Source organism: Gallus gallus, chromosome 4 (genome assembly GCF_016699485.2).
Source record: "Gallus gallus isolate bGalGal1 chromosome 4, bGalGal1.mat.broiler.GRCg7b, whole genome shotgun sequence".
In the NCBI taxonomy this organism is placed as follows: Eukaryota; Metazoa; Chordata; class Aves; order Galliformes; family Phasianidae; genus Gallus; species Gallus gallus.
The window spans coordinates 32,985,277-33,013,178 of record NC_052535.1 but is presented as its reverse complement, the minus strand read 5'-3'; the positions used below and the strand labels follow the sequence as shown (position 1 = coordinate 33,013,178).

Here is a 27,902-nt window from a genome sequence, read left to right as displayed (position 1 = left end):
GATACCCTAACAAGCAGCAGTACTTGCATTTGTGCTTGGAATTGTCACAGTTGGTAGTTCGTATGTTAGCAGTCCTTCCCTTAGTATCTGTAAATATGACATCCTGTTTAATTGAAGCTATCATGTTTTGCCCAGTAATTCTGACAATGCTGAGAATGCCGTCCCTGCCACACAAACTGTATGAGGACATACAGTTGCAGTAGTAGCAACTCGTCTAGAAATGCCTGACAGTGGATTTTTCAGCGCTTTTCTTTTTCATTTTCTTTGCTTAGCCTTTATCTGCGGATATTTTGTAGGTAACTGTGCATCAAACAGTCGCTCTCTGATAGGAGGCCGTATTTCTGATCAGTGGATTAACTGCTTTGTTGCAAATGATCCTTTGTTTCAAGGAAATAACCACTGTTACCTCAACACCCAACTCTGCTCTGGAAGGACTTCAGAAATATTTTCAAATGGATCACGATTCAATGAACATAATTTATTAAAACTGAACAGTACATCGAGGACAAAGCTCCTATGAGCAACAAGCCATCCATCTTGTTTTTCTGCTCTCTCCCAGGAAGTCACTGTCGGAGCTGCTTCTGTTCAAATCCAGAAGTGTTGACTGACTTTGTCAATAAAAGCGAATCTTGGTTAGCTGCAGAGCTTGCTGCTGTAGGGCCTTGCAGTTGTTGAGCAAGAGCTTATTGCAAAGCTGAAGGATGCTTTTATAATCACACCGTAACCCCTTAATACTGTATTCAACTGCAGTGGCCTTAAAAGACAAAAATATTCATACCTGGGCCATGAATGACTGAGCATGTTGTTTTCCTCTAATAGTGGTGTCTATCTGTTCTTTTTAAAGGTTATGGCGATAAAAGAAGGAAACAAAAAAGTTATCAATAAGTTAATTGGACTGGTTCGGAAAGCTACGCGAGGCCGAGCCAACCCTCTTCTGGTGAAGCAAATATTAGAGAAGAAGCTGTCAGAGTAGCCACAAGAGAAAGCGGCCCAGCTGTCTACAGAAGACATGCTTCGTTCTGTCTGGTTTGCTGCTAATGAACTTTGGTGCCTCCTTGTCTGTCAGGATTGTTTTTCCCAAATTGGTTATGCTTCGAGGAGCATCATGTTCTTGCCTTTCCCAGCTGCATCAGCCAAAGGTGGATGAGCAAAGGACCACCTCAACAGAAGCTGGCAGTCATTTACATCTCCTTCATTTCAGTGCAGCATTCTGCAGTGTCATTTCCATACAGCCGTGGGAAACAAGTTCCCACGAAGATCTGTGAGTATACAGAGCTAAGCTGCATTGGTTAGTTCTGTAATAAAGCAAGTGCGAATTTAGCTTTTACAGCTTCCTCTTTGTCAGAAGGGAAATTTACAGATCTTGAATGCAGCAGTCCAGTGGTACCTACTAATAACTCATTGTAAATTAGAGTGAGTACAGTTGTAGCTAAGATCAAAACACCTAGCAGTAATTAAGAATGGCTACATGTACCTTCATGCCTAGCAGAAGGGAGGAAAAAAATGCTAGTCCTTGTTCTTGATGTCTGAAGTAGGAGAAAGGACAAAGGCACTGGATGCAAGTGCCAGCAGTAGATGTTAAGTGGCTACACATAAGAATTAGTGTCAAATTTTTTGCTTATCTTCTCTTTGTATGTGTCCAAACATCTGCTTTGGCTACTCGGTGCTGTTTCAGTCCTGAACAATTCATAACTTATGTTTACCTGAGCCTAGGGCTTTCTGCTGTCGCTTGGAACCATATCCACTCAGTGGAAATAATTCAGATAGCTTACTGGGAACTGAGCAGGATTCAGCCTGGATCCAGGGTCTGCTCCACTTGTTACTCCTAAGGAGTGTTTTATGCTGTGTTCTGGTTTCTTAATATAACTTCCATTTTGCAGCCCGTAGCTTTAAGTGCTCTATGAAATCAAAGCTCCTGGAGTTAAGTTCCCAGTCCCACCTCACCAGCATGTTTAAATCCTTCAGCTGATCCAACTATTAACAGGAGGCCCAACTGGAGGCACCCATTCAAATTTACAACTAGTAGGGAAAGAAATCCCATTTACCAGCAGGAGTTTCTTAAATCCCTTTTGCAGGCTGCTAAATGGTACGTTTTAAAGACCACATTTATCTCAGGCCTCAGTGTTGCTTCTTCAGAATGGTTCTTGAGGATGTGCCTGCCTGGCGCATGCTGCCAAAGGAGTACGGCAGGGTGAGCACTGGGAGTTTTGTCATCATCTACAAAAGTGACATTTGCAGCACCTAGTTCAAGCTAGGTGCACGGCCGTCAATTCTTACAAGTGCTAACATGTGTCTCAAGGAGGATATTTCCATACAAGCTGGCTCACAGTTCAACTTGGAACTCTAAACTGGAAGACAGGCAAAGAGGTGCTTTTCAAATACGTGTAATGGATAAATGTATATCCATAATTCAATAAAAATAACTATACAATTAAAGCGGTATGGCTGTCAAAAAGAAGTAATGTGGTTGCAATCAAAATTCCTGACCAGCACAAAGCCAGGGTTTTCTTGTAGCGTGACATTTCCACAAAGGCTTTTACTATCAGTTTGCACAGACTGAGCAAAAAGCACCATTTTCTCTTGCCCACTGGTATAAGTTTTAGTCAACAGAAACTTGACTGTACAGTCAATAGACTATACAGCAAACTTTAAATTTTAGAACTGGAATTCTGTTCAACTGCTGCCATGGCAGGAAGAAACCAGAAGGCACAAGGGTTTCTGCATGAAACCTCAAATTCTAATTTAGGGGTACTCCTGGGTTTAGAAAAACACAGTTGTTTCCAGAAGGTGGTCCTCCAAGGTTAATGCTTTCTGTTGCACAGCTTGATGCTGCTGTGCCAAGCTTATCCTTCAGAGCAGTGGCTGCCTCTTCAAAAATAAATAAATAAAGGAAAATCACAATGTGGTATTTGGAACAGTGATATTTAAGCTGTCTGTAAGAGAGGGAAGGATCTCCTCTACCGTAGCATGGCTACTGCTAGAAGATGTCTTTCTTCAATGGCCACTGCTTCTTCGCCACTCCTTAACTAAATAAACACACTTTGCTAATATAGTACAAAATCTGTTAAAAATCATGAGCCAAGTTCTATACGAGTACAGCATTGGACTTACTATAAATCTCAATCTGTTTCAAATGGATAACGTGTAAGATGAAGAGGTGTAATTGTAATATTCTTCTCCTTCAAGGGAAGGTAAAGATCAGCCATCGTCTATAAATTTTGAACTATATGAAGAAGCAGCCACTTGTGGAATTTTTAAACAAGTCTTTGGCAGACATGCACAAAATGTAAATTTCTTTATGATACACAAAAAAGTGTTTTGAGTGAAAGAAGATGAAGATGATTAATTGTTTTAACATTTGTGAAGGTAGCAGCTATCGGGGTGAAAGTGGTTTTGGCTGATGGCAAGAGAAAGTAGAGATGAGAAAGGGCAGCATGGCTGGCTGGCTTGGTTCTGACTCTCACAGCACCAGCCCTGTTACACAACCCTGACTGAATGAATACAATCAAGACATGAGCCTTTGCTGCTGGCCGAGGGCCTGGAACACCAGCCCAGATACCACAGCCACCACTGTTCTGTGTCCTACACGGAGCTAAAGGTAAATCCTAAACAAACACTCCACAAGTAAATGCTGTACAACAGCCTTGGCTTAGCTTTGCATAGCAGTAATCTGCAGAACATGTTAAAAGACAGAAGCAGCTTCTTAGAATTTAATATCTGCTATTGTAAAGACAAATACAAAAAAAAAAAAAAAGCACCCACCCCCAAAACCATAGGACAGGTGGGTCCAGCAAGATCAGATGGAGCGTCTGACCATAAAGCGCTCAATGTCAGAACATTTTGCTGACCCAGAGGCTGCTTTAGCGTGCTTGAATCAAGGCTAGGAACTTGAGAATTAAGATGGAGGCTTTGGCCCTAACTGGTAAGTCTTATTTAATTACAGCAGTTCTCCCCTAGCTTCTGATTGGAGATGCCATCTGTGCAACAGCCATCAGGCAGGGTGAATTAAGGACAGTTTCGTGCGGATTTTCAGCAGTAGCCGTCCACGAACAGAGGGCCAAGGAAAGCACTCACAAATTAATAGCTGACACCAGACACTGCCATGACAATCTCATCTCATTGCTGATGGAAGTCCTTTGGGAGGTCACCCCTGAGGCACAGAGATGATACTTGCTGTCCTGTACAGCTGAGGTATCCCATACTCAAGGTTGCAGAAGAGGATAAGAAAGTTGACAAAAAAGATGCTGGCAATGCTGAAGTAGTGAAAAAAGAATTCCTAGCACTCAGCCTTGGCTGCAGAGTTTAATTTTAACAGCGTTAAAAATAGAAGCATATGATAGGAACCTTAACTACAAATTTACAGCTCGAGTATTCACGCTGCAATCTTGCTGCAGCCCCTTTCCACTCTGCTTGTGGCATGGTGTCAGCTACTGCAGCGTTCCCCTTTCTGCTCTGAGCACCCCCCTACTTACAAATTTCACAATCACCGACCTCAGTGCGGCACCTTCTCAGCAGTTTATGACCTTGACAGTAAGAGTGGCTTTTTTTTTTTTCCTTGAACAAGTTTGGTTTTCCATCCACACACTCTCAAACTGCTCAAGAGAAAAGACAGAACCGCAGGCTGGGCTTTTCTGCCTTTGCTTCCTGCATCTTCCTTGCAAGATTGTTTACAAATACTCTACAGTTCATTGTGCTCTGCTTCACCTAATGGCCACGGAAAGCCAACTTGCAGCAACAGGAGGTCAAGGTTGATCCTTCCGAGCACACAGAAGCTGACCTGCAGTGGGTTGATTGTTCAATGAAAGTCTCCCCTGCCCTGCAAGAAACTGCAGATTTTCACGTAATATAGATACAAAGAGAGAAATCTATTACTAAGCAGTGGGAGGAAGGCAAAAGAATCTAAACTCCTAAGTTGTCAGGGCCTGTGATTTGCTGCCGCCTTTTCTGCAGCGGCAGATTTAACCTCCATCCAGAACCGCTTCTGGTCTGAGCATGACCTGTAATCAGGGATTGCTGTGGCAAGAACAGAAAACTGCCAGCAATGCTCCCTCTTTTCTGGCTGTGCCCAAGCACATGGCCCACATCGGGCCCTACAGCCTGGATTTTAACCACAACAAAGCAAACGTTCAGCGGGAGCAGGAGTGCTCAGCTGCTGCCATGAGACAACGTTGACTGGCCTTAGAGGAGCTTACAAAACTGTTACTGTTCCGGGGCTTTAAGCCTGACAGTGGTCAGAGCTGCACTTGGACACCAAACTGCACCAAGGGAAATGTGAGTCCTGGGCTCAGACTGCAGCCAGAAGCACAGAGACCCTGAGCTCTCTCCTTGAAGCATGGGCAGGTATTTTGCCTGAGCAATGGCCAAGCTGCTGCTGCAGCGCAGAGCTGTGTGCAGCTTCGTTGTCCTGGATTTAACTTATTATTTTTTTGGTCTAAATCCAAGCTATTTTTAAAGGAGACCGCAATAAAGTACAGCTGCTGTGGGATTGGCTTCATAAGAAATGTGAGTTTGCAGGTATTCAGCCCACAATACATAATTGTATGCAGGCACCCTGCTGACGCGCCGGAGAAAGTTACTTGGTTGAGAAATGCAGCCCTTGCACAAAAGTTCCATCAGGGCTTCTAGCCCAGAGCCTTCAGTCTTAATTTAATCCAGCTGCCACACAAAGCCATTATAATCAATGAACAAAATAAGATTTGCACAGTCAGCAACAACCACCACTTTAAGTACTACATGTTTAAGAATACAAGTAATGCCTCCTATTCATGAATAAGAGGCTTCCAGCTGAGCATGTAACAAATGAAGTACACTGACGCAGGGCCACAACATGTTCAGCAAAGCTGAGGCCCCTGAAAAATTAAGCACGTTTGCTCAGAGCTGGGCCTTCACGGATCACAAAGTCGCCAAATAGTGCTGCATTCTGCGGCTGCCTTCACTCTGACAGCCGCCACCACTGTCCTATTATCCAAACACCTCCTTATGCAAATCCGATGCTAACAAGGATAAGTTTTTTTGTGTCCTTCACACAGTTCTGGTCCAGAACACTACGGGACAACGCTATCCAACAGGACAGTTTCCATAGGAGACCGTCATATTCATTTTCTCAAGTTGCTCTGAGCCTCTCCTTTTTGGGCCCTGTTAAATCAGGATAACACAAATGTAGATTTTCACAGTGATTCATACAGATGCGTGTGCCCCCTGCTCATCTGTGCTATTTTACCCTCAATTTTCTCATTTGTGTAAGCAGCCAGAGGGTCAGGAACCCTCTGTTTGTGCTGATGGTCTTCAGAAGGTGCACGGAAGACGACACTACAGTTACCTCAGTCAGCTCTGGATGCAGCAGCAGCATTACTGCACTGGGCTGAAGATACTAGAGTCAAAAGAAAAGAAGAAAGAAAATCCCGGTATTCCACCCACAACTGCAAATGCAGTCTAAATGTTACAAACTTAATAGGAGCTGTCACAAAAACTGCAGGCATGACATAGCAATTTCAGTAAATACAGCACAGTAAATTGCTTATTAAATCAAGCTGCCCTCAAACCGGAGCTGTGGCTGCAAATTCAAATGATACAATGACATAATTTAACCGCACCAAATCACACAGCTCCCATCCCTTTCCTCCCAACCCAGAGCTTTTAGAGCCTCTTAGAGGATCTAAAAACCTTCCTGAAGCATAAAACCTTGTGTGAGGCACAAGCACAGCACACAGAAGGACAGCAAGCACTTACGCACCATGTCTGCTTTTCTTGGTAAATAGAACTTAACCTCCTGAACCTAAATCCTTGGTCTTGAGGCCATGCAACAAGTCTGTCTGCAAGTCTTTTCTCTGAAGGAGGAGTCCACGTAGCTCTCAGGCACTGTGCCTGAGCCAAAGAGCATCTGGAGTGGTGCTGGTGGCAGGGACGCCGCTTGGGCACCACCTGCCAGCTCTGCTCCCATTCCAAGCAAGGCCACTGCCAATCCCCAGAGATCACCCCAACTGCTGGGTGTTTTCTCCCGCTCTGGGAAATTCACCAACCTTAATAAAAGCATCAGATCGAGCCTGAAAGGCAAATGCACAAAGCGGGTACAGCAGCAAATCAGTGAACTTAGCCTTCTTGCAAAGTGACAAACCTCAGCAAGAAAGGCAATGAGCCAGCCGCTCCAGAGGAACATCTCGGGGGCATTCTCACAGGACGGACACCTGCGCACCATGGGAGAACCTTCTCCTATCCCCAAGGCAGCAAAGACCAGCAGACTTCACGTCTACTCTTCCAAACCAAGTTCAGACGTTACCTGGACAAACACCTGAAACTACAACACCAGCAAACACATTGGTCACCCGGAAAATCCCATATTTTCTTTTGGGGCACATAGGGAGAAGACCAAATATAAGGTGGGCCATCAACACAGCACACGAATCACAAGTGATGCATATGCTCAAGGATCAGCACGTGCAAAGGATGACGCTGTCTGGAGGAACGCTGCCAAGTGCTTTACCCCAGTTAGAACAAGATGCCTCATCGAAGAGAGATGGTATAATGCATTATCCAACTGGAAAGAAGGAGCCTATTAAACAAGCATTGGGCTGAAGAACTTACACAGAAAAAGGCAATTCATCTTCAAAGGATCAACATTTTCAAGATAAATCACAGGTCCCGCATTTTGAAGACAGGCAGATGCAATCCCTGCCAATATTTTTTCACTGGGTGCTGACACGGTGCTTCTATTACAGCTGAGACCTAGCTGCAAGTCCAACTCAGCTCAAGAACCAAGAAATACAGTGTTAAATGTACGGTGGCCATTTTTGCAGCCCTAAGCTGGGGTCATCGCACTTCCCCTCCTCCTTTTGGGGGCTGACAGATTCCCCTCTTACAGGGGGACATAGTGCACAAACATAGTTGCAACCCTTCACCAAGAAGTCTTCGACATCATTCCAGATTTCAGGGGCTGACTTTATTGCACTGCAGCTCATAAGGAAAATCCTTCCATTCCTCAAATGTACAGGTGCTTCTTGGAGCAGCCTACATTTCAAGAAGCCTAAATAAGTCCACATCCCTGCTAAGTCGAACACTGCCATGTCTTTCCACAGTTGTTGATAACACCAGGTAAAATGAACAATCTGAAAAGAAATCACACCCACCCAGCAAACAAAGACTTTTATTTCAGAATAGAAACAAGGGAGGGTTCGCATAGTAAGCTTACTGCCTTAAGCAATGGTCTGCAGAATTCTTTTTTTTCCTTTTTTTTTTTTTAATAAATAAAAGATTTCTTTAAAAAACAGACTTGATTACTAGTGCAATTTAGCAGCTGATTCTGAAGCACTAGAAGATAGCTGATCACACACATTCACTACTTTTGCTTTTGCTCACGAAGTACCTAGCAGGAGAGGAGAGGAGCGCAGCATGCCCTGGCTCTACACTCACAGTGCCAGAACACTTTCCACATACTATGCCACCGAACCCCTTCAGTAGGTTGATGAGTCCAGCATGAAGGACAGCAATGCATGTGGGTAAGAGAGAGTGGGGGAAGAACCCATGATTCCCTATGGATACAATAAAGTATTTACGAGTTAGCTCTTGTCTACAACAGGGAAAAAAGAAAAAAAAAAAAACCCAAGAAAGAAAAAAAGAGCTCTCCTAAACATGGATAACCAAGATTTTAGAAAAAAACCCACAGCTTTGGCTCCAGCTTCCAAGGAGACTTGTGAAGTGAAATAGTCATGTGAAGGTCAGAGGTGACTTACAGGATGGCGATGCAATGGTGCTTAAAAAAAACAAAACCAAAACAACAAAGCCAGTAAGTCGTAAGTGCAAGCATGCTAGAGTCAGCTGGGAAGCAATGTGACCCTTCCACCATGGTGGACGTGATGACTGTACAGCAAACAAGTGGAGGCAGATCCAGAGAAGTTCTTGAGGTGATCTTGTTAGAGGTACACTTTGGGATTTTCTTCCCTGGAACAGCCTACAGCAGTCTGACAGTGAATGCTTCTCACAGCTTGCACGTGAAAGGTACCATTTTTCAGAGGCATCTAAAGACTTTAGGAGCTTAAATTGCACTGCAAGGTCCACAAGAACTGACCTGTAATTAATTAGACTCTTCTGGGGGTGGTTTTGCTGTTTTTTGTTTCTTAATTTGTTTTGTTCTTAAACTAAGTGTTCTTTACATCATAAGCTTTTCCCTTGCAATCTCTGAGAAAGCATGTTTGAAAACTGGGATGTGATTCTGGAGTTTTCCAGAATTATGGAATTACAGTAAGCAGAATCAATTCACACAAACGTTATTCGTTATTTCCATTTCTTTAAATTTTCTGGAGTGGCTGCTAATTTTTTTTCCTGGAAAAAGTAGATGTAAGGCTTTCTTGAATGAAATCCCTCTTTATGGAGCCAACTACAGCACACTGGAAGCACAATTATGCTACTAAGATAAGATGAAATGCAGTAGTGATGCGCCAATTCATCATGCTTGGGTTCTTCTAATGAAGCCCATTACTCACAGACGAGAATTTTCTCAAGCAGTTAGTCACTAGCAGACAGCTCTCCCTGTTGCTGCTTCCTATTCTGCAGCTGGTGAAGAGCCTGCTCCTCCCCTCACCATCCCAAAAGTGCAATATTAGGAAAAGTCAACACCTAAATGAAAAGTAAACAAACGGTATTCAACTTTCAACTTTCCCCATACCCCCCCAAAAAGAACAATAAAACAGAACAGCTTTCAGGAGTATGCCAATATTTTCCATTAAAATGTGGGGGGAAAAAAGATTGACAAAAACAGCCTGCTGTCCTTTTAATACTACTGAAAGAAACTGAATACCATTCCTTAGCTTATTAAAATAAGCATAAAAACAAACAACAAATTAATTACCACTTGCATAGACACATTTTGTTTTGTACTTTGTGCAAATCTTATTAAATAAGGCATGCTTGAGAGTTTAGGTAGCAGTGCAGTAGATATTAAAGAATGCTGAGAAACTGCAAGGAAAATTCCAGGCAGTCTGCAGTCCACATCCACTTACACAGTTCATTTGACTTCAAAGACCAACAGCTGATAGCCGCAGATCTGTCTGCAACATAAGGCAATGCGGTATGTGTAGAGCCCAGCACCTGCTTGCAGCTAGTCATGGGTTTAACACACATAAGATCACTTGAATTCACAAACCTGAGCTACTGGCTAAGGAGCGCTTCTCAGAGGTGTGCTGGCAAGAACCCCATCCCAGGGAAGAGGAAGGGGAGCAGGGAGGAGGACAAAGCCATGGAGAAGCACAGCCCTTCACAGAAAAGGGTTTTGTGCACATTTTGCATGCATTTCTTAACCCCACACTTTCTCCCTGGGGCAGTGCTTTTCCAGACAAACTGTGTTCTAACAGGCTTTTGAGAGGAGTATTTCTGAAGTAGAAAAAGCTGAAACATTTGCCCCCTCTTAGTCCACCTTATTTAAGTGCCTACTGTGAAAATTCAACAGGAGTCAGTGGCAGTAAAGAGGGGCACCTGTGTAACAAGGAGGTGAGCTTAGGGAGCTGCTCTAACAGCAGCGTGAGAAATCTCTCAAATAAGTTATGTAGCACAGAGGAAAGTTGTAAGGCCTAATATAAAGTAACGTGGAATAGCATTCTGCCCCTTCCTTCCCGCTCAAATCAAGTATTTTCAGGAAATAGTGAAGTAGAACCTTCTTTTGTAAGCAGCTTTGCACTAAAAAAAAAGAGATTAAACTCCAAAAGTTTTTTTTCTTCAAAAAAAAAATCATATTTAGAAAAACCCACTAATAATAATCCTCAAAATCCCCCGGTACTTTGTAATATAAAATGGAGTGTTCCTGCGCAAGGGCTGCCAGCTCCTTCAGGAACTCTGGGAAAAGGGCAGCTGCGAGCACAGCATTCCTCACGTGCACAGGAAGGTTGGGGTGAGCCAGGCTCCTCTTTCCCTTGTGTCCCAGGAAAGGCTGGATCATGGCCGGGGGGGCTTCTGAGAGGCTCCATCCTTTCCCCACGCTGCTGCCATGCGGGACGTTACCTAAGGCCAGGAAGGAAAAGAAGAATTAAAAAACCAATACTCAGTATATTGAACACACACAGTATTTGTCCAGCAACTAGATGCAGTTTAGAGGGATTGTGTTCAGAGCTGTAGTTCGCAGTACACAGACTGCGCCGGCAGATACTCCACTAATCCGACATTTTTAAGTCCTACATGGCCTGCTTCTGTTGCATTTTTTATTAGCCATCTTTCCCCGGGTTATGTATTATTCAGTTGCAGCTCTGATGAGAAAAATATGTGGGCAGGAGAGGAGTCAAGGGAAAGAATAATATGGATTTGCCTTATGAAATAACAGATAATATCTACCATTAGTCCCAGCATGGCTTTCTCCATTTAAAATGATCCTATACTCTAGCCCTCCCCCGGATCAAAATATCACACTGACTTCACTTCTCTCTCCTCCCCCATGAATCATTGTGTAAGTGGGCTTGAAGCCGAGCTATCAGAATTGCCATGGGAGTTTGAAGCGAGCTAAAAACTAAAGGAAAAAACTTCTGACAATTTGATTTTTTTCTGTAGCTTTAGCCTCCGCCAACTACAATTCTGCTCCCCGTAAAGAAGCTAAATATTAAAAAAAAACAGAAAAAAGAACAAATTAAAACCACTATGTAATCAGCACAGCATTGAGAGCTATATGATCTCTGGTGCCAGAGTTCAGAGGATCAGGGCTCAAAAGCATAAGGACGCATGGAATTACAGAGACAGCAGCACTTAAATTTCAATCAGCTGCTCCTTGATTCAACCTGAAGCAGAATGCACTTTAATTAAATGCTGTTCAGTGAAACTAAAATGGTGACAAAAATTAACGCTGGTGCAAAGAAATACGAAGAAAAGAGAACTTGCAGGACTCGCTGCCACAAGATGTCACTAGGCCTGGAATCGCAGCCAGATAGCATCCTGTCTGACTTACGAGTGGGTGTTCTCATGAGCTGCATATCATTAAAGAGCACACACACAAAAATAAAACCAGACAAAAAAAAAATCCCCTACCATATTAACTCTCATTCTGCAGATAAGCCAAACACCACATCACCGCCTTAAGAGGTTTCCCTTAAAGCCACACAGTTGATGTGAGACCCACTCAGTCTGTGGTTACGTGAAGCTTTTTTTGAAAGCTCTGCAAGCAGCGGATGGGTACCCCCAGCTGGGTGCCTCTCTCCATGTGGCAGAGGATCCCTCTGCTCACCAGCTCTGCACTCTGGTTTCTTGCCTGGAGTTCTCCTCCAGCATAGTGGACTTTCAACTGCTCAAGAGAAATTTTAATCTTAATCATCTAACAGAGTTGTACTTTTCTTGAGTTCCAAAAAACCTTTCCAGCTCCAGGCTTATCAATCATTCATACTGTTATTCTACAAGTTTTTATCTACCGGAGAAACAGTACGGGAACATCAGTTCTGTGAAAAATTCTGACTATGGGAGGAAAAACAACCTAAATTATGGATTACAATCAAAAGAGGAAGTTTTGAGCTTCCTTTGAAGATTTACTTTGAGAGATTCTCTTACAATCTCAAAACGTTTCCTAAACAATGTAAGTACTTTAAATAGTGTAGCCAGCACAATCAGAATGCTAATAAGCTGTCAAAGCTTGGGCGTTTTTAAGCTGCTCCTTTCATAAAGCACCAAAATTGATACAGAACAACAAAAAACACTGTGATTTCGTTTTATTTAAACATAGCAAACGAGCAAAAAAAGAAAAAAGCACAGAAAGATGGGCGAGGGACCGGAGATTTGATTTTTCCTTCTATCAAGATTGTCCACTTCCTTCTGCAGTCAGGATTCATTTGCAAAAGTGAGTGCTCTGGAGACAGCTACCAAAGCGCTGAAAGATGGACAGCATTGCATAGGGGATCACAACAGTTCTACATATCTAACCCTAACCCAAACTGCCGTGTAAGCAAACCACATAGTGCTGCAAGCAGAAAATAACTAATTGCCCTGTTCTGTTTGAACGCTTTTGAAGACTGTCACTATCAAGGGAAGGGAAATGCTTTGGAATACTCCATTTTTACATGTGTGTTCCCCGCTACATCTAGCTTCTCTTTTTCAGATGTGAATTCTGTAGGAATCAATACAATGACCTGCAGTGTGCTGATGGACTAGTGAGCCAGCTTGTCCTAAGAAGCAGAGTTTGACTGCTTGCATCACCAGTCTTGTTGGGAACCAAATGTGCAGTTACCCAGACATTTATTTCCTCTCCATCTATTTGTCAAGGGGTACCTTCTTTACAGGGGTTGCCACAAGACAGAAGAAAATGTACCGATAGGGTGACTAAGCAGCCTTGTTTTGAGAACCTAAATAATGATCTGCATGAGTCAGTCTGGCAATTTCTAAAGCCCACAAAAGAAAACTGACATAAAATTGGAAGCACAAATAAATTCCAAAAATTACTGACTATTCCATTTAACTGAGGTACAACTAATAAGCAATGAAAACTTTGAAGTGTAAGGCTTGCAAGTTTGCTCAGCTAGATGAATTTCCATTTGGAATGCATTCTAAAAGAGGTTGTACTGCCAGCACCTGAAAAAGGACACTAAATGTTGCCTCCTAATCTTGTCCCATACACCAGCTACAGTATCATCTAACTGTAAGGCTTCCTCACATGTGGTACCAAGATGTAGAGCCTAACCTCCTGCAGATGTTTGCTATACACAGCTCATTTATAGCATCCACCTTTCACAGACTAATTCTTAGTGAGATCGTAATTTTGCTGACTAGATGTACTGCAAACCTCAGAAATGCACACCCCGCTGACTAGAAACTAGGTAAATTACTATTCAGAGCCTTGCAAAATGAAAACACAATTAAGAAGATGCATAAGAAGCCCTGCTTTCCATACCTCTGGAAATCCAAGAAAAATACCACTAACTTTGCAGTGGTAAAGGCGAGGCAGGATGATTGTTAACAATTCCAAATGATGCACGAGAACACATCTCTGAGTGCCTCCTCCCTTGAACGCTGATTCTGAGCCCTCAATCCCTGTAGTCACAGTTCTCAGCAAAGTCTGTGCATTCCCATCACATGGGAAGTTGTTTTTAAGGGAAACCTGCACCCAACACTGCTTGCTCAGCGACAAGCTGAGAACTGATACAGCCCCAGGGCAGGGTGCCCGGTGATACCCATCACCCCACTGCTTTGGGATATTTCTCAGTGGGAATGTAAGATTCTCCATTTTGTTTATTTTTGTTATTACCTTCCCTCACTGCAGTGCAAATGCCAGTAACTGTCAAGACAGGTGTAGCACACTGTCCTTGAGAAGCAGCAGACATTACACAAGTCCCCTGGAAAGCTGGGGTGATACCTGCTTAACTCCCCATTGTTCTTGAAGTGTCCTGACTTATACCACCCATTTAATTTTCTGTTTCATGCTTTCATTCCAGAAAGCACATTTGAAGTTCTTTGGTTCATATCCATCTCCGTCAGTAAAAGCGCAAACTATCACACGAGGCCTTATTCAATCGTTGCAGAAACCAATTCATTCTGGACTTCTGTCCTCTCTAGCATTTATCAAAAAACAAACAAAAAACAAAAAACAGAACTAATGACTAGCTGAAGGTCAGGCTAAAAATAAAATAAAATCACGCAATATGCCATCTCACCTCATGCCTTGAAAGCAAGTTTGTTTACAACCAACCTAACAGTAAGCCAAGCAAGAGCTGATTTTGTTACTCCTTTAAACAGACATTTTCTGTAGCAAAGACAATAAAAGCTTCTAAAGAACGAAGCATATCTGGATAGATCCATATACTGCGGCCTACTGAGGATCATCAGTTTAAAGCCAGAAGGCTACATCTGGTTAACGATACTCATAATGCACCGCACCTACTCTTAATCATGCTGTAGCAAATGAGAGAAGAAACTGGTGATTCACTCTGCCCAGCACTCCTCTGAGTGCGGTTAACATTTACCTTTGGTTAGCAGTTCTTCAGCGGCATCAGACATGTCCACACGAAAAAGTAAGTACTGTTGGGCCTCCAGGAGAAGATCTGGGAAGTCTTTTTCCGTGGAAGCGAAATGTTCGATTTTATTTTTCACAGATGCCAGCACCTGCCAAAACAACACTAACAATTACTTTTCCCTCCCTTGCTCCCAGTGCAGCCACAGTCTGAACGCTCTGGCTCTCCAGCTGCATTAAAGACGACTTAGCAATAAAAGTTATGGTCATACAGAATTTTCAGCTCTTTGCACAAATATCATTAAAACACTGAAACGAGATGTGAGGCTCTCAGATGGGTGGGAAAGCAATAGGTGAAACTGAAAAGAGCTGAAGTTTAACGAGACACCAAAAATACTGTTCCAATAGGCACGACTAACACCTGTGGGCAAATACCTGATAAAGTGACCGTACGCTGGGCTGAAACACCATGTTGGTGTTGAGCAGAAAGGAGCGAAGAAGAGGCTGTGGGTAACTTGCTAGCTGAGTAATAATCCCAATAAGCAGCAAATTTACATGCAAGGAGTTCTCCAGCATGTTCTCCAGCTTGGACAACACCACGCTGATAAATGGTCCTGCAAAAAAAAAAAAAAAAAAGAAAAGGAACCAATGCTTCTGTTTTCACAGAAGAAAAATCATGAGATCCAGGAAATAAGCATGTGAAAGGAATTTTGATCACCATAACCAACCAAATCAAACCTCCTACATGCTAATTAAAGCCAGCAAGGAGGAAAAACAAAACTTATCTGAACAGACAAAATAGACTTAACAGGGGTGTTAAAAGCTTTCATGAGTAGAAGCAATTTGACTAGCGAGCTAGTTACATTAATGGCATATTTAATGTACATAATCATTCTACTTTATGCGTGCCAATAAGGATTTAGCCTAATATGTTATGGTCTATTATTTCATTCCTTTTGAAGTTAATCAGAATAGTACCACTGAAGAATCATTGCATCCTTAGAGTTGGAAGGGACCTTTAAAGGTCATCTAGTCCAACTCCCCTGCAGTGGACAGGGACACCACACCTAGATCAGGCTGCCCAGGGCCTGATCCAGCCTGGCCCTGAAAGTCTCCATGGACGGGGCGTCCACCACATCACTGGGCAACCTGTTTCAGTGCCTCACCAACCTCACTGTAAGAGACTTTTCCTTATATCTAAACTAAATCTACCCTCTTTGAGCTTGAAACCGTGTGCCCTTGCTCTATCACCACAGACCCTGCTAAGAGTCCATCCCCTTCTTTCCTGTAGCTCCCTGGTAGATATCGAAAGGCTACTCTCAAGTCTCCCCAGAACCTTCTCTCTCCAGGCTGAACAGCCCCAGCTCTCAGCCTGTCCTCGCAGGGGAGGTGTTCCATCCCTTGGATCATTTCTGTGGCCTTCCTCTGGACACGCTCTACCAGAACCTGTCCTTTTCACTGGCACTGTGCCTTATTTCCACAGAAGGACTGGTGAAGTACCTTATAGCTTGGACTTCTTGTCTCACCAAAATAATGGGGTGTTGTAAAGAAACCACAAAAACGCTACTCTAAACAAAAAAATCAAAAGCCGTGATAGTCACATCACAAGGAAACACATTTTCAGTACTGCAGTCACACAAAGCGGGGAGAACATTAAACTGGATTTATAAGCAAAATTATTTGTAAATGTAGTCCATAATCATGTAAATGTCAGCAATAAACAACAGTTTTAGTTTGTGTCTTTATGTTACAGGGCAACCACTAAAATACAGAAGCACTGACAATGCAAGTACATAAACCCTCCCTGCCTGAGCGCACAATGGAGCAGCCTCAAAGCCCCTTGGCTGAGACAGTTTATCCTGTCCCCACAGAACCTACTGCTTCTTCCTCCTTCCTTCCCCTCTCCATGGGGACAATTTCACAAAGTCCCTGAGGAACACAGTGCAAGGGAGCTCCCTTGGGACTGGAGGGGTTGCAGTAGCATCAGAGATAGATCACAGTTTCTCTCATTCAAGTCAAACTCTAGATCTGAGTAGATAAAGCTGAAGTTAGACTGTTATAACAAAGGTATGTCACTTCTCTTCAAGTTCCCAACACAAAATTCTTAGTTTTCAAGAAATTATTAGAATAAAATTAGAGGAAGTGAGCAGAGTTTGCAAGTCTGGAAAGAAACAGTACAAATCAGTGAGAAAATAAAAAAAAGTACTCCTTTCCTGACTTCAGCTCCTCGTAGCCATGAAGTCAGGCACTGTTTCTGAACATCACATTTGCTCTTGCTCAGGGGAAAACAGGGATAACTATGATGATAATGCCCTCAAATTGGACACAGATGCCAATGGGACATTTTCTTCCACAGATCTGTGAGCCCAAGGAGAGTATCTCTGTACCGCTGAATCACTGAGTGTGAGAACCTGTCTGGTTACCTGATTCTGCAGCAAAAAGCCCCATCCAACAACATCCTCCCTTTATCACATACATAATATAGCATTCCAAATTAAATAGAACATTATATTTGAAAGGCACTGCAATCTCCCATTTCTGAGGCATTTTTATGAGCAACTCCTTACCTGCAATCACTAAGAGCTACAATGCAATCACTACAGCATGGTGAACACCCTAAGAGTAAAAAATGTTGTGGACAGGAAGCAGATAGCGGGGTTTTTCACTCGTTTCATTGGTTGGGCATTGTTTTTCTTCTTTCTTTAAAGCAAGAAATGGAGGAAGGAACTGGATGAAGAGACAGGGATGACATTTTTTGAGCTACATTTGACAGCAGATAATGGGAAATTGAAAGGTTTGAATGTGATTAGTCTCTGGTACGAGGAAATTACCACTGCAGCAAAAATAGTAAATGGACTGGATAAACAGGCTGAGGTTTTCAATTAAGAGACAGTGCCAGACACGCTGGCCACAGCTGACCAGAAAGGGCTGCATTTCAATGGATACAAATGAATGTTTTCCCCCCTCCTTCCAAATGAACAAGAAGCCAGATTACAGAGGTCTTATTTTGGATGAGAAAACCTAGACAAGCTATTATTTTTTTTATTATTATTTGCATTACTGTGGTATCCAGGAGACCTAATTAAAGATCAGGAGCCTGCAATGCAAGGAGCTGCACAAACACTGATCAAAAGCACACTCTACCCTCCCGTAGCAATTTCATTCCTGAATGGCTTGGTCAGTCTCTAGAGAACCAGCTTAACTTGTCTGGCACAAGACAGAAAAGTGCACCCACTGTGAAGGCTGCTACGGCGTTTGAGGACCAAGGCGCCAGGACAGTTCCCGCAGAGAGGCACGGGCAGACGTGGCATCAGTGCTGCCACCTCGTGCTAAGATGTGAATTAGCAGAAGGGGTGAAAATGGCAACGTGACACCACAGCTACAACGTGACAGGTGCCAGTCACCAGAAAAACAAATTATTTACCTGGGCTCTATATATTAGAACTATTACTCCAGTCCACTTTCAATTGATAAAGTTTATCCTAGAATGATGGTGCTCTGACATACAAGAAACATAATCCCAAGATTTGTTTTTTTGTTTGTTTGTTTTTAAAGTAGCTAAAGAACTGAGCACCCACCATTTGCTGTCACTACACTGAGTGCTCTGCTCTATTTTCATGCTGCATCTCTTTGATTCTCCTAGGGCCAGGGCCAGTCTCAGCTATTTAGACAAACTCTCTTTAGTGTCAGGGCTGGTCCTAGCTCTACACTTGTGCTGTGCACTGCAATTACACTTGGCCACCTTTGATCGCCATGCTTTCTTGTATTTGCTAGGTATGTAACTAACAGGATATTCCACCTGTGAATGGAGTACTCTGACTCCTTGCAGCGCGCTTGGGAGATGCATCCTCCTTTGATCCAAAGGGAGATGACACGCTCTCCGCAGAAGGGGTATCTGCTGAGAAATTCTCAAAGTCTTCCTCCTCTTCTGCAGGAGACACAGGCTCAGGAGTGTCTAACTTTTGCTCCTCCACGCCTGCATTGTTTGGATCCAGTTCCTTAATAATTTTGTCATACTGTGCAATGAAATCCTCACCATCTGTGCTCAGCATTTGTGAGCTTAAGCAATTATCTGCCTCCTGAAGCTTCAACTCTAAGTCTGTCTGTGGATCAGTCTCCACCATTTTCTGGTTTATTTGTTCTTTCGTTACACTTTGAGTCAAGCTTGATTTTTTTTTACTGTGCTCATCCATGCCCACTTCCAGCTGGCTGTTAGAGAGAGGCCCATTGACAACAGTCTGGCTTCGAACCTGATGTTCTCTGGACACAGTTAAAGTTTTCTCCTTGGAGTTGTCATCATCCTGCATATCCTTCTGGGCACATAATCTGTAAACCATAACATCATCCTGAAAGTCTGAGTCCTCTATGTAAGATCCTTTGACAAGCATGATAGCATTTTTTTTCATCTCTTGAATATGTTTCGGTGGCACTGCAGGCATCTGCATCTCTGTATTTCCCAGGTCATCATATTGCTGGAGCGAGCTCACATCAGAACCAGGAGAAATCCCTGTATCATAGCTATCATCCCATTCCAGCTCCAACTGCATCTTCTCACCCATTGGTGCTGTTTGAGAGGAGCTACACATGCTGGGTGTCCTTTGCTGGAGACGAAACATGGGATGTTCCACATCTGTACTGTTCTCCTCAGCAAGCGTTTGGATAAAGGTCTCAGGATCAGGATTTACTCCATCATATAAAGCAGACCAGACTTTACAATCTTTCAGACACTGGAGGATGGCTTCTTGAGCTTCTCCCAGGTACTGCAGGTAGCTGATATCCACAACTCTTCCAAATTCCACGATGCAGGCGGATTCAGAAATGCCTCTAACAGAATCTAAAAGTCAAGAAGATTAGTCATACCATGACACAATAAAAAAACCCCAAAGTTCTCTAGCAAGGCAGCCACTAACATGACAGATGGAATCTTCAGCCCCAGTCATCCAATAAGGCAGGAAGAGCTAAATTTAGAGATACGATCATAAATGCACTGGAGTTGTTCCTACTGCCAAATGAGCGCTGTAACTCAATTTCTGAGAAATCAGCCCAGTCCCAATCTGTAAAACAACAGCAACCACTCTGAACCTGCAAGTGCCATTGTCAAGTACCTGTACATTATTTTTATCAATGAATATTTTAACAGCTACCCAAGTTGAATAAGGTTTCAATAGACCTGGACCCATGGAAGGAATTAAATAACCTTTCCAGAGCAGCCTAACTGCCCAGTTTGTTGTTGCCCACCATTTTTCTTCCACCTGAGCTGCTACCAAACTCAATTCAGTTCATGATCTGGTCTTCCCTTGAGCACCAATTACCTTTAGTTTGAGCTGCTTTTGTCCAGAGAATATAATCTTTTCCTTGGCTTTCTAGAGTCAAGGTGATCCCAGTGGAGCAGCAGACCGGTGTCAGGGCAAGCAGTTTTGCAGCAGATACGGAGTAACAATCTCTCTCCTTCACAGCCCTTCGCTGGCTCAACATCATGTGGTTACATGGGATCAGATACCTGAAACAGCAGTCTAGCATTACATCCTTTCATGTGAGAGAAAACAAAAACATACAAAAGTCCCTTCACACCTTCCTTCCCTCTTCAAAATATAAGAAATAACAGTAATCTTGACAGTGATCTATATTCTAAACCTCTCAAGAGCATGAAACCCCAACTCTTTACATTGTGAAGCTACAGTTCAATGAGGAACTGTCAAGACAAGCAGAGATGGGAGATCAGTTGCATCAGAATGGGAAAATGAGCAGCCCTTCACAGGTCAGAGCAAGCCTGCTGTAGGAAGGGATGAGGGAAGCATAGGATGGGCAGAAGTCAAAGGCTAGTGGTGTGGTTTGGTCCCAGTATGAATGAGTTCTGTCTCAGAATCTTTAATTTATTTGTTTTTCAAGGAAATCGAGACAGAGTCAGTTTACACATGTCAGGCAAGCAGCCAGCAAAAGGGAAGGAAAGGTCATCAAGGTGTTTCACTGCTCTAAATCAAGAGATCTTGGGCAAGAGGAAAAAAGCTACAAGGAAAACAAGGGACAGAGGAAGCACATTTCTCATGTTTAATATTTTTAAAGCACTTTTGTTTAACATTTTAAGGGCACTCTATTAAGACCCTTATAGTGTTAACTATGCTGATGTTTTCCCATTTTAAAAGGAAAACAAATTTTAAAGGATTCCCTAAATAAATAAACAACAACAACAAAAAGACTAAATACAACTGTATGATTGGTTAGTAGGGGAATTCCAGCATAACTTGAGTTCACAGATGTCCTAACACCATTCCCAGGCACTCAGGGAATATCACCTTAATGCCTATCAGTAGAGGGACTGAAACACTGATGCCTTCCTCAGTGTTGAAAGCCTGATTAAGCTACAGCAGTACTTCCACAGAAATTATCAACTCTAATCTAATCCACACAGCAAAATTATAATAGTGTATTCTGAAGCAGCCTATGAAACAATCAGTTAAATGCAAAAATAATCAATGCATTTAGTACAGTATATGGCAATCCATGAACAACAGTTCAGGAAGCTGAAGTATTCTTGGGGAAAGAGGAATAACAGGTGAAAGCTGCAAGCAACTACGTAAGTTCCTTGTAATGCAGTGCATATATAATAAACTAAAGAAAACGTGATGGAGAAAAGAATTTGTTTAAAAGCAGGAAATAAGCAATTTGAGGGTGATAAATATATTCTCAGCTTTTCTTCTCTCACGTTTATAGAAATAAATCACAAGCAGAATCTCTTATTCCTGAAGATCACAGAGCATAAATCACGCTTCTACAGGTCCAGCATGCTTTTGTCAGAATCATAAATATTCTTATCTCTGTAGCTGCTTGAATTCCTGCTCTCCTGGAGAACCTCCAGCTAGCTCTGTGCCTATCATCTGAGACTCTATATCGCAGAATTAGGACAAAGTTGAAAATGGAATTTGGGCTTTACCTTAAAACTAGCTGCAACATCACATCTTCACAATGCAAGCCAATGAGCGTTCTGAACAATGCTAAGGAGACCACACAGAGCTGGAAAATGATAAATGCCATCAGTTTTCAATCTGGAAATAGTATCTTTCCAATCTTTCTTGCATTCTGTATAACAGAATGACTCCACCAGAATGTACCACTTTAAGAAACTGTTAGTATGCTATTTCAGTTTGCCAGCACCCCTACACGATTTTGTTGTCGAGAGCTACACAAATACCATTTTACATTTTAGCAATAAACGATTCCGAATTTTCCTTCAAAAGAAGTTACTTAAAAAAAAGGAATCTCTACAAGATATTTGCATTAACTTATCTAGAGCGTGAAAGCATTAATTTAACAGTCTTTAATTTTTTTTTTTTCTAAATTCATTAGTTTAACCCAGCATGAAGTGAACCCTGTAACTTTTAAGGTAAGTATTAGGTTTTACTGTCAACATAGAATTTGAATCAACAAATTCTTCAAGGTTTTTCTGAAAAGAAACAAAAGAAGTTATAAAGTACTTAAGTTTCTGCTTTACATATTAATAATGATGAGTGTTCTGCACATTAAGAAGCTGAATGTTCCTATACCTCAGTACCTTTATACTACAGCTGAATTTACTGACATAGATCAGGACTACACAAGTCATTTTTATCAGAATCTACTCCATGTGTATAACTCCCCATCCCCTCATTACAGGCACCTGGATAGCTGGGAACCATGGTGTGAAGATCCTTTCTGTGAGGAAAGGAAGAAGAAAAGAAAGAAAAACAGTACTGCTCACTGGAATTGCATGTGTGTCTTTTTTGGGAAAGGTCTGACCAATATACTCATCAGCAAGTACTTCAGCAATCACATGCACAGAGGCAAAGATCATACCTGTTCTGTGACAGGCACCCCACTTTCATACTAGTCTTAGAACAGACTAAAAACTTGGACTCGCAGGTTTTTTGGTCTCTACTTAAGACACAAATCTTTCAAAACTATCATACAGTGTATTTCTATACGCTTCCTTAACTGTAGAGATGTATCCAATACGGTAGAAATCTAAGATCACTAAGCTTTCATTGGTTTTCATGAACCACAGCATTATTATTTCACTGCCTTTTAATGTGTTTTTCCTTGGGCATGTGCTCCTGTGCCGCTCTTTCCTGGAAATAGCAAATAGCATCTTGCAGCTGGCTTAGATTCCAGGGCCAGGCTGACTCTTGTGAGAATTATTTAGCACACGGTGACTTCTTCTTAAGAGTTTCAAGTTGGTGTTTTATTCCTGCCTCTCATTATACTGCTAATGTAAACTCAAATAATTAATACATGAAGTAAATTGCACTTTTCAGTAGCTAAACAAGAAACCAGATAAAGATGAAGAAAAAGCTATAGATATTTCTCTGCCTCTTTTCAGTCAGTGAATGTCCTTTGTAATTCATTCAGGATTAAATCTCACATCAGTCCCAGGCATGGCTTCTCTTTCCAACTGTGGAATTTCCTCCTTTTCTCTGCAGTCAGTCTTCTTCCTCCCACTGTTAAAATTCTCTGTACTAACTACAACAGCACGTTGCTATTCCTCTCTCCAGCCCATGCTTTCACAAGAATGTCAACTTAAAAGGCACTTTGTTTCACTATTTCCATTGTCTTTTTCAGCCCAGTGACTCAGCTCCCCTGCAGGATGATCAGCTGTCCATGGTGACCACGACCAGAGGAATGCGCAGACTTCTTTTAGACTATATATAAGCATATGTATATTTTCCCTTACTTGGTTTCCATCTCTGTGGAACTATTAAATGCTAAATTTTAAATAAGCCTTACTTGATAGCCTCTGAAAAGCGAAAGTTTCTTTGATCACCTTTCCTACTTTGGTCATTAAACTAACACCCAGAGAAAAACAAGAGAGCGAATAAGCCCTGCATTCAAAAAGCACGCTGGGATGTGGACATGCATGTAGGTAATAAAGCACAGCCAGGCACAGAAAGAAGATAACCAGAGAAAGCTCATGAGCTGGCCTGCTGTGAGGCAAAGCAGAGCTCAAATCCATTGCCCTTCCACCATTGTCCGCTGCTCATAATAGAAACCAACAGGACAGTCCTTGCTAGTCCAAGATCTCATGCCTACAAAAATAGCAGGAGAAAGTAAAAGGGCAGGAAAGAAAGAAAAAAGCTGAACTCCAGTTCTTAATGGAAGCGTAGGGGTAGAGATGAAGAACAGCAGGACAAGCTTGAGGAAGAAGTCAGATCCTTACACGAAAGCTGTATTTTAGTGAAGGTAAAAATGAAAATTATCATTTCCTCTGTGAAACTGAGAACCAAATCTAACTGTTCTTCATACTGTGAAAGTTCAAAACCTGCTAATTCCTTACATTTTCCAGCATTTAAAAAATTGCAGCTTATAGGGAAACGTTTGCAATATGGTTGCAAAGACAAATGAGAAATCAAGAATCTTCCAAAGAAGAGAAGCTAGTCAATTTCTGTGCTTCGTAAGAGAAATGATTCAATGTACACTTCAAAAAGTGTAGGATTTTACAAGTGCTTTTTGGCCACCTGTCTGTATGTAAGCTTAATCCTGGGTGAATTATTAATAAGTATTTTCAAGAGATAATAACACATACAGTTTCTGTGCAACAGAAACCAAACAGAAGGCTGCAGTTCTGGCTTTTGCACTTGGCCAAGCTATACTGCGGCAAACTCATTTAGTATCACAGAACTATTTTGGCTGAGATCCTGAATTACTCAGCGGAAGGATTCTTTACAATTCCAATCTTGTTTGCCTATGGAACAGTAATTAATGATTATCAGAGACAACAGCATTTGCATTTTTGTCGATAGGAGCTGTTTCAGTTTTCAGAGTTAATCCATCCTAAGGATGCAGTAACAGCAGCATATATCCATGTTTGCATTGCACCCACATTTCAAAACAAATTTCAGACAAAGATAACATCTCTAATGCACAAATTCAATGCACACGCTGGTGTTCTGACTTCTCTCGCCCTAAAACATTATACTGTATTTCATCCACAAAGCTGTGCATCATGCAAGATTCAGCCAAGGCTGCCAGCAAACAAGGCTCCAAAGGGTCATCCAGTGCAACAAGTATTCGCTTTCCGTGCCAGAAGATCAAACTGTTAGCAAAGATAACTGCTACCTCAGCTAGCTCTCCAGCCATTGTGGTGCATTATGCCTATGCTGAGAAGGGGCTCACTACAAATTTGAGATAAACCTTACTGCACAGAGGAGTGAAGAAAAGGAAGTAGCAATCTGATCACTTGAGCAAGAGAGTGCCTTGCTTTAATCAAACAAGAAAGCTGGCAATATCACAGTTAAGCAAACGTGCTACAGCAACACACACTTCGTTCCTGAGAACTCTACTGGCAATACTGCAGTTCACAACTTGAGGAATTTGAAGACATCCTTGCAGCACTCCCACTGTCTCCTACAAAGATCATTTGCAAATACCTACTACTGCTTGGCAGAACTGCAAAGATAGAAAGTGTTCCTCGCCTTGGTTATGTTCTGAAGTCCTAGGGATGAGTTATCCATAGCAGCACTAATTCACCAATACCCAGAATATAAATGCTTCCAAATTTACCTTTGCTTTTCAAACAGAATTTAGACTTCTTAAGGCCCTCATCCACCTTACCCCATTTCCTGTACATGTAAAACCACTTCACACATTTATCAGCTTCTTAGTACAGCTACAGCTGGATGCCAGCACACAAACAAAGCATTAAAAACAAAAAGGTACACATTAGGATGGGGGACAGAACTCCTAGCTAGATAAATGGGAATTTCCCTTTCCTATTTAATTAGTTCGCCTACACCCACACGAGAACCTGAACTTGTTTCCTGCTCATCTTACCCGGAATGGTGTGTTGATTCGGCTAGTAAGTGTATCTAGGATGTGCACGTTCTCATGTCGGTGCAGCAGAATAAAACGGAGGAAAATCTTGAGGAGGGCTGGCTCTGAAACGCTACGCAAAAAGAGATCCAGATATGCCGTAGTGGCCATCACTTCTTCCACCGTCACCTACAGGGAAAAATAAGGTAAATGGGAACATACTGCACACGCGAAGTGTCCATCCATACCTTGCAGCAGCATGATACCTGGCACCCACCCTAAGCTTCCCACACATAGTATTGCCATAAAATCATTGAGTTCTTTACTTTTAAAAAGTAGTGTACTTCTGACTTGCTCACAACATTTTGAGCCCACTTCTTACCTGTCTTGCTTTCCCAGAAAAAAAAAAAACAAACCCAAAACTCCCCCAAACCAACAGCCCAAATCTCACAGATGTTGAAATACAAAGAGCTAAATCCTTCCAGAAGCTCCCCACCACTTTTCTGCCACGTCAGCACTTTTGACTCACAATCCTCATTCCTCAGAAGTGTTCTCAGATGTTGTGAATACATACATCTACCGCAATATTAAAAATAAATGACAACAGAGCAGAATCAAAGCACAGTACAAACCCATAGTTCCAGAGTTTTAAAAAATATATATGAAAAATATGTCTACCCAAAATTTTGACCCTATTTTCCTTCTTTTTATTTTCCTTCACCGCAGTTTTTAAAAGGAGCACGCATATATGTCCACACATGTACAAATCAAAGACAATAGCCTCTGCTATACGTTTGTGTATCAGAATACAATTCAGCTATCCATACCAGTTGGTTAACCCGTATTATTCTGCTTCATGCAATCCTTTTGGAGCTTAGCTATTGCCAGTACGCACTGGTAAGGCACAGTGAATTCCAAAGGCCACCTCTGCACCACACACTGCTGTTGCAAAGTCAGCTTCTTAAAAATAGTTACCCAGGAGCCTAATAAGCTTAAGTGTACAAAGATAAACCCTTAAATACAAGAATCTGTCTATATGAAAGGAAGTATTAAACATCTTTTGTTTATCAAACTTAGCTGGATAAATGAAAGGACTGATTTTATTAAAAAAAAGAATCAAAGCTGTCACTTAAGAACTAAGAGGATTTAGAAAGTACTCAGAAGGGCAGCACTTACGTAACACACCGTAAATATTAAAATCCCTGTTCCGTTGTGCTGCACGTTAGCTACACTCACAGTAATGTCATGCAGCAAATGTTCCCTTTAAAGCATTTAAGATCACAAGCTGCTTCTGGACAGTTACACAGAACATAGGAATGCTGCATGCAGCCCACAGACCTTATGGAGAGGGGCACTGACAAGGAGAGCAGATTCAGGGGAGCACTGAAGTTACGGGCCTCAATTCACTCTTTTTGAGGCTTTACTCTAACCTAACACAGCTTCTTAACAACAAGCAGTAGACCACTGTATTGAATATAGGTCTTTCATGAAAAAATATCTATTAACTTCCACTCCAAAATGGAATACTGTTCATGGATTCATTCCTCCTCCTCCTCCCCCTACAAACATCAAGTGGGGTAAAAAATAGTTGCTAGGTCAAGCACCTCAACTTTACAAATTACCTGAATTAATATTGTGGCTACACCTCTGGTTCAATGTCTGCATTATTGTAAGGATTATGATGAAATGCTTTCTTCTTGTGCGCACACACACACACACACACTCCCACTGCCACATCTTAAACCAGCATAGAACTGAGCCAGGGTTGTGCAACAGAGAAAATTGTTTCTGGCTGGAGTGGAGATTCATTTCTTCAGCAGTCAAAAGGCACAGGAACTTGAGGGGTAAAAAAAGAACATATTTCTGATTGCAGCCGTTGCCTGCTGCCCTGAGAACTGGCATCGGCATTTTCTATTGTTTTTTTCTTTTTCTTTTCATAGCAGCAAACTGTAAAAAGCAGACCCAAGAAATCCATCATATGACATCATAATGATAGCATAGAGTTCAGTGAAGAGTTTAAAACCTCTGCCAAGAAAAGGCCAGACAGAAGTAATACATTGTTATGTCTCTGTCACTCCTCCTTCATTCTCTTCAGGGAAAATAAAGCACGTACTTGGCCTGCAGATTTCACAGATGTTTGCTGACAGCGGAGGAATGGCCCTATGTATACGGAGGAAATCTGAAACTGTAAATGAAAGCAAAAAAGCCAGCAGATTCATAAGGG

General features: G+C 42.1%; 2 protein-coding genes across 9 annotated transcripts in view; one reads left to right on the top strand and one right to left on the bottom strand.

The window, feature by feature from the left end:
• The window catches only part of GATB (glutamyl-tRNA amidotransferase subunit B), a 43,119-nt gene extending 40,683 nt beyond the window's left edge, over nt 1–2,436 (top strand). For both annotated transcript variants that reach the window (XM_015276668.4, XM_420446.8), the window contains one exon: nt 845–2,436. In XM_015276668.4, the coding sequence (XP_015132154.2) occupies nt 845–973 (129 nt within the window). In that variant the 3' untranslated portion in view covers nt 974–2,436. The remainder of the gene's footprint in view (nt 1–844) is intronic.
• A 5,686-nt stretch (nt 2,437–8,122) lies between these two features.
• FHIP1A (FHF complex subunit HOOK interacting protein 1A) overlaps nt 8,123–27,902 on the bottom strand; it is a 92,772-nt gene continuing 72,992 nt past the window's right edge. For all 7 annotated transcript variants that reach the window (XM_046941252.1, XM_040699176.2, XM_040699175.2 and 4 more), the window contains 7 exons: nt 25,700–25,867; nt 21,831–21,910; nt 20,212–20,399; nt 18,699–19,733; nt 15,335–15,513; nt 14,913–15,051; nt 8,123–10,986 (listed from right to left, as the gene is read on the bottom strand). In XM_046941252.1, the coding sequence (XP_046797208.1) occupies nt 10,736–10,986; nt 14,913–15,051; nt 15,335–15,513; nt 18,699–19,733; nt 20,212–20,399; nt 21,831–21,910; nt 25,700–25,867 (2,040 nt within the window). In that variant the 3' untranslated portion in view covers nt 8,123–10,735. The remainder of the gene's footprint in view (nt 10,987–14,912; nt 15,052–15,334; nt 15,514–18,698; nt 19,734–20,211; nt 20,400–21,830; nt 21,911–25,699; nt 25,868–27,902) is intronic.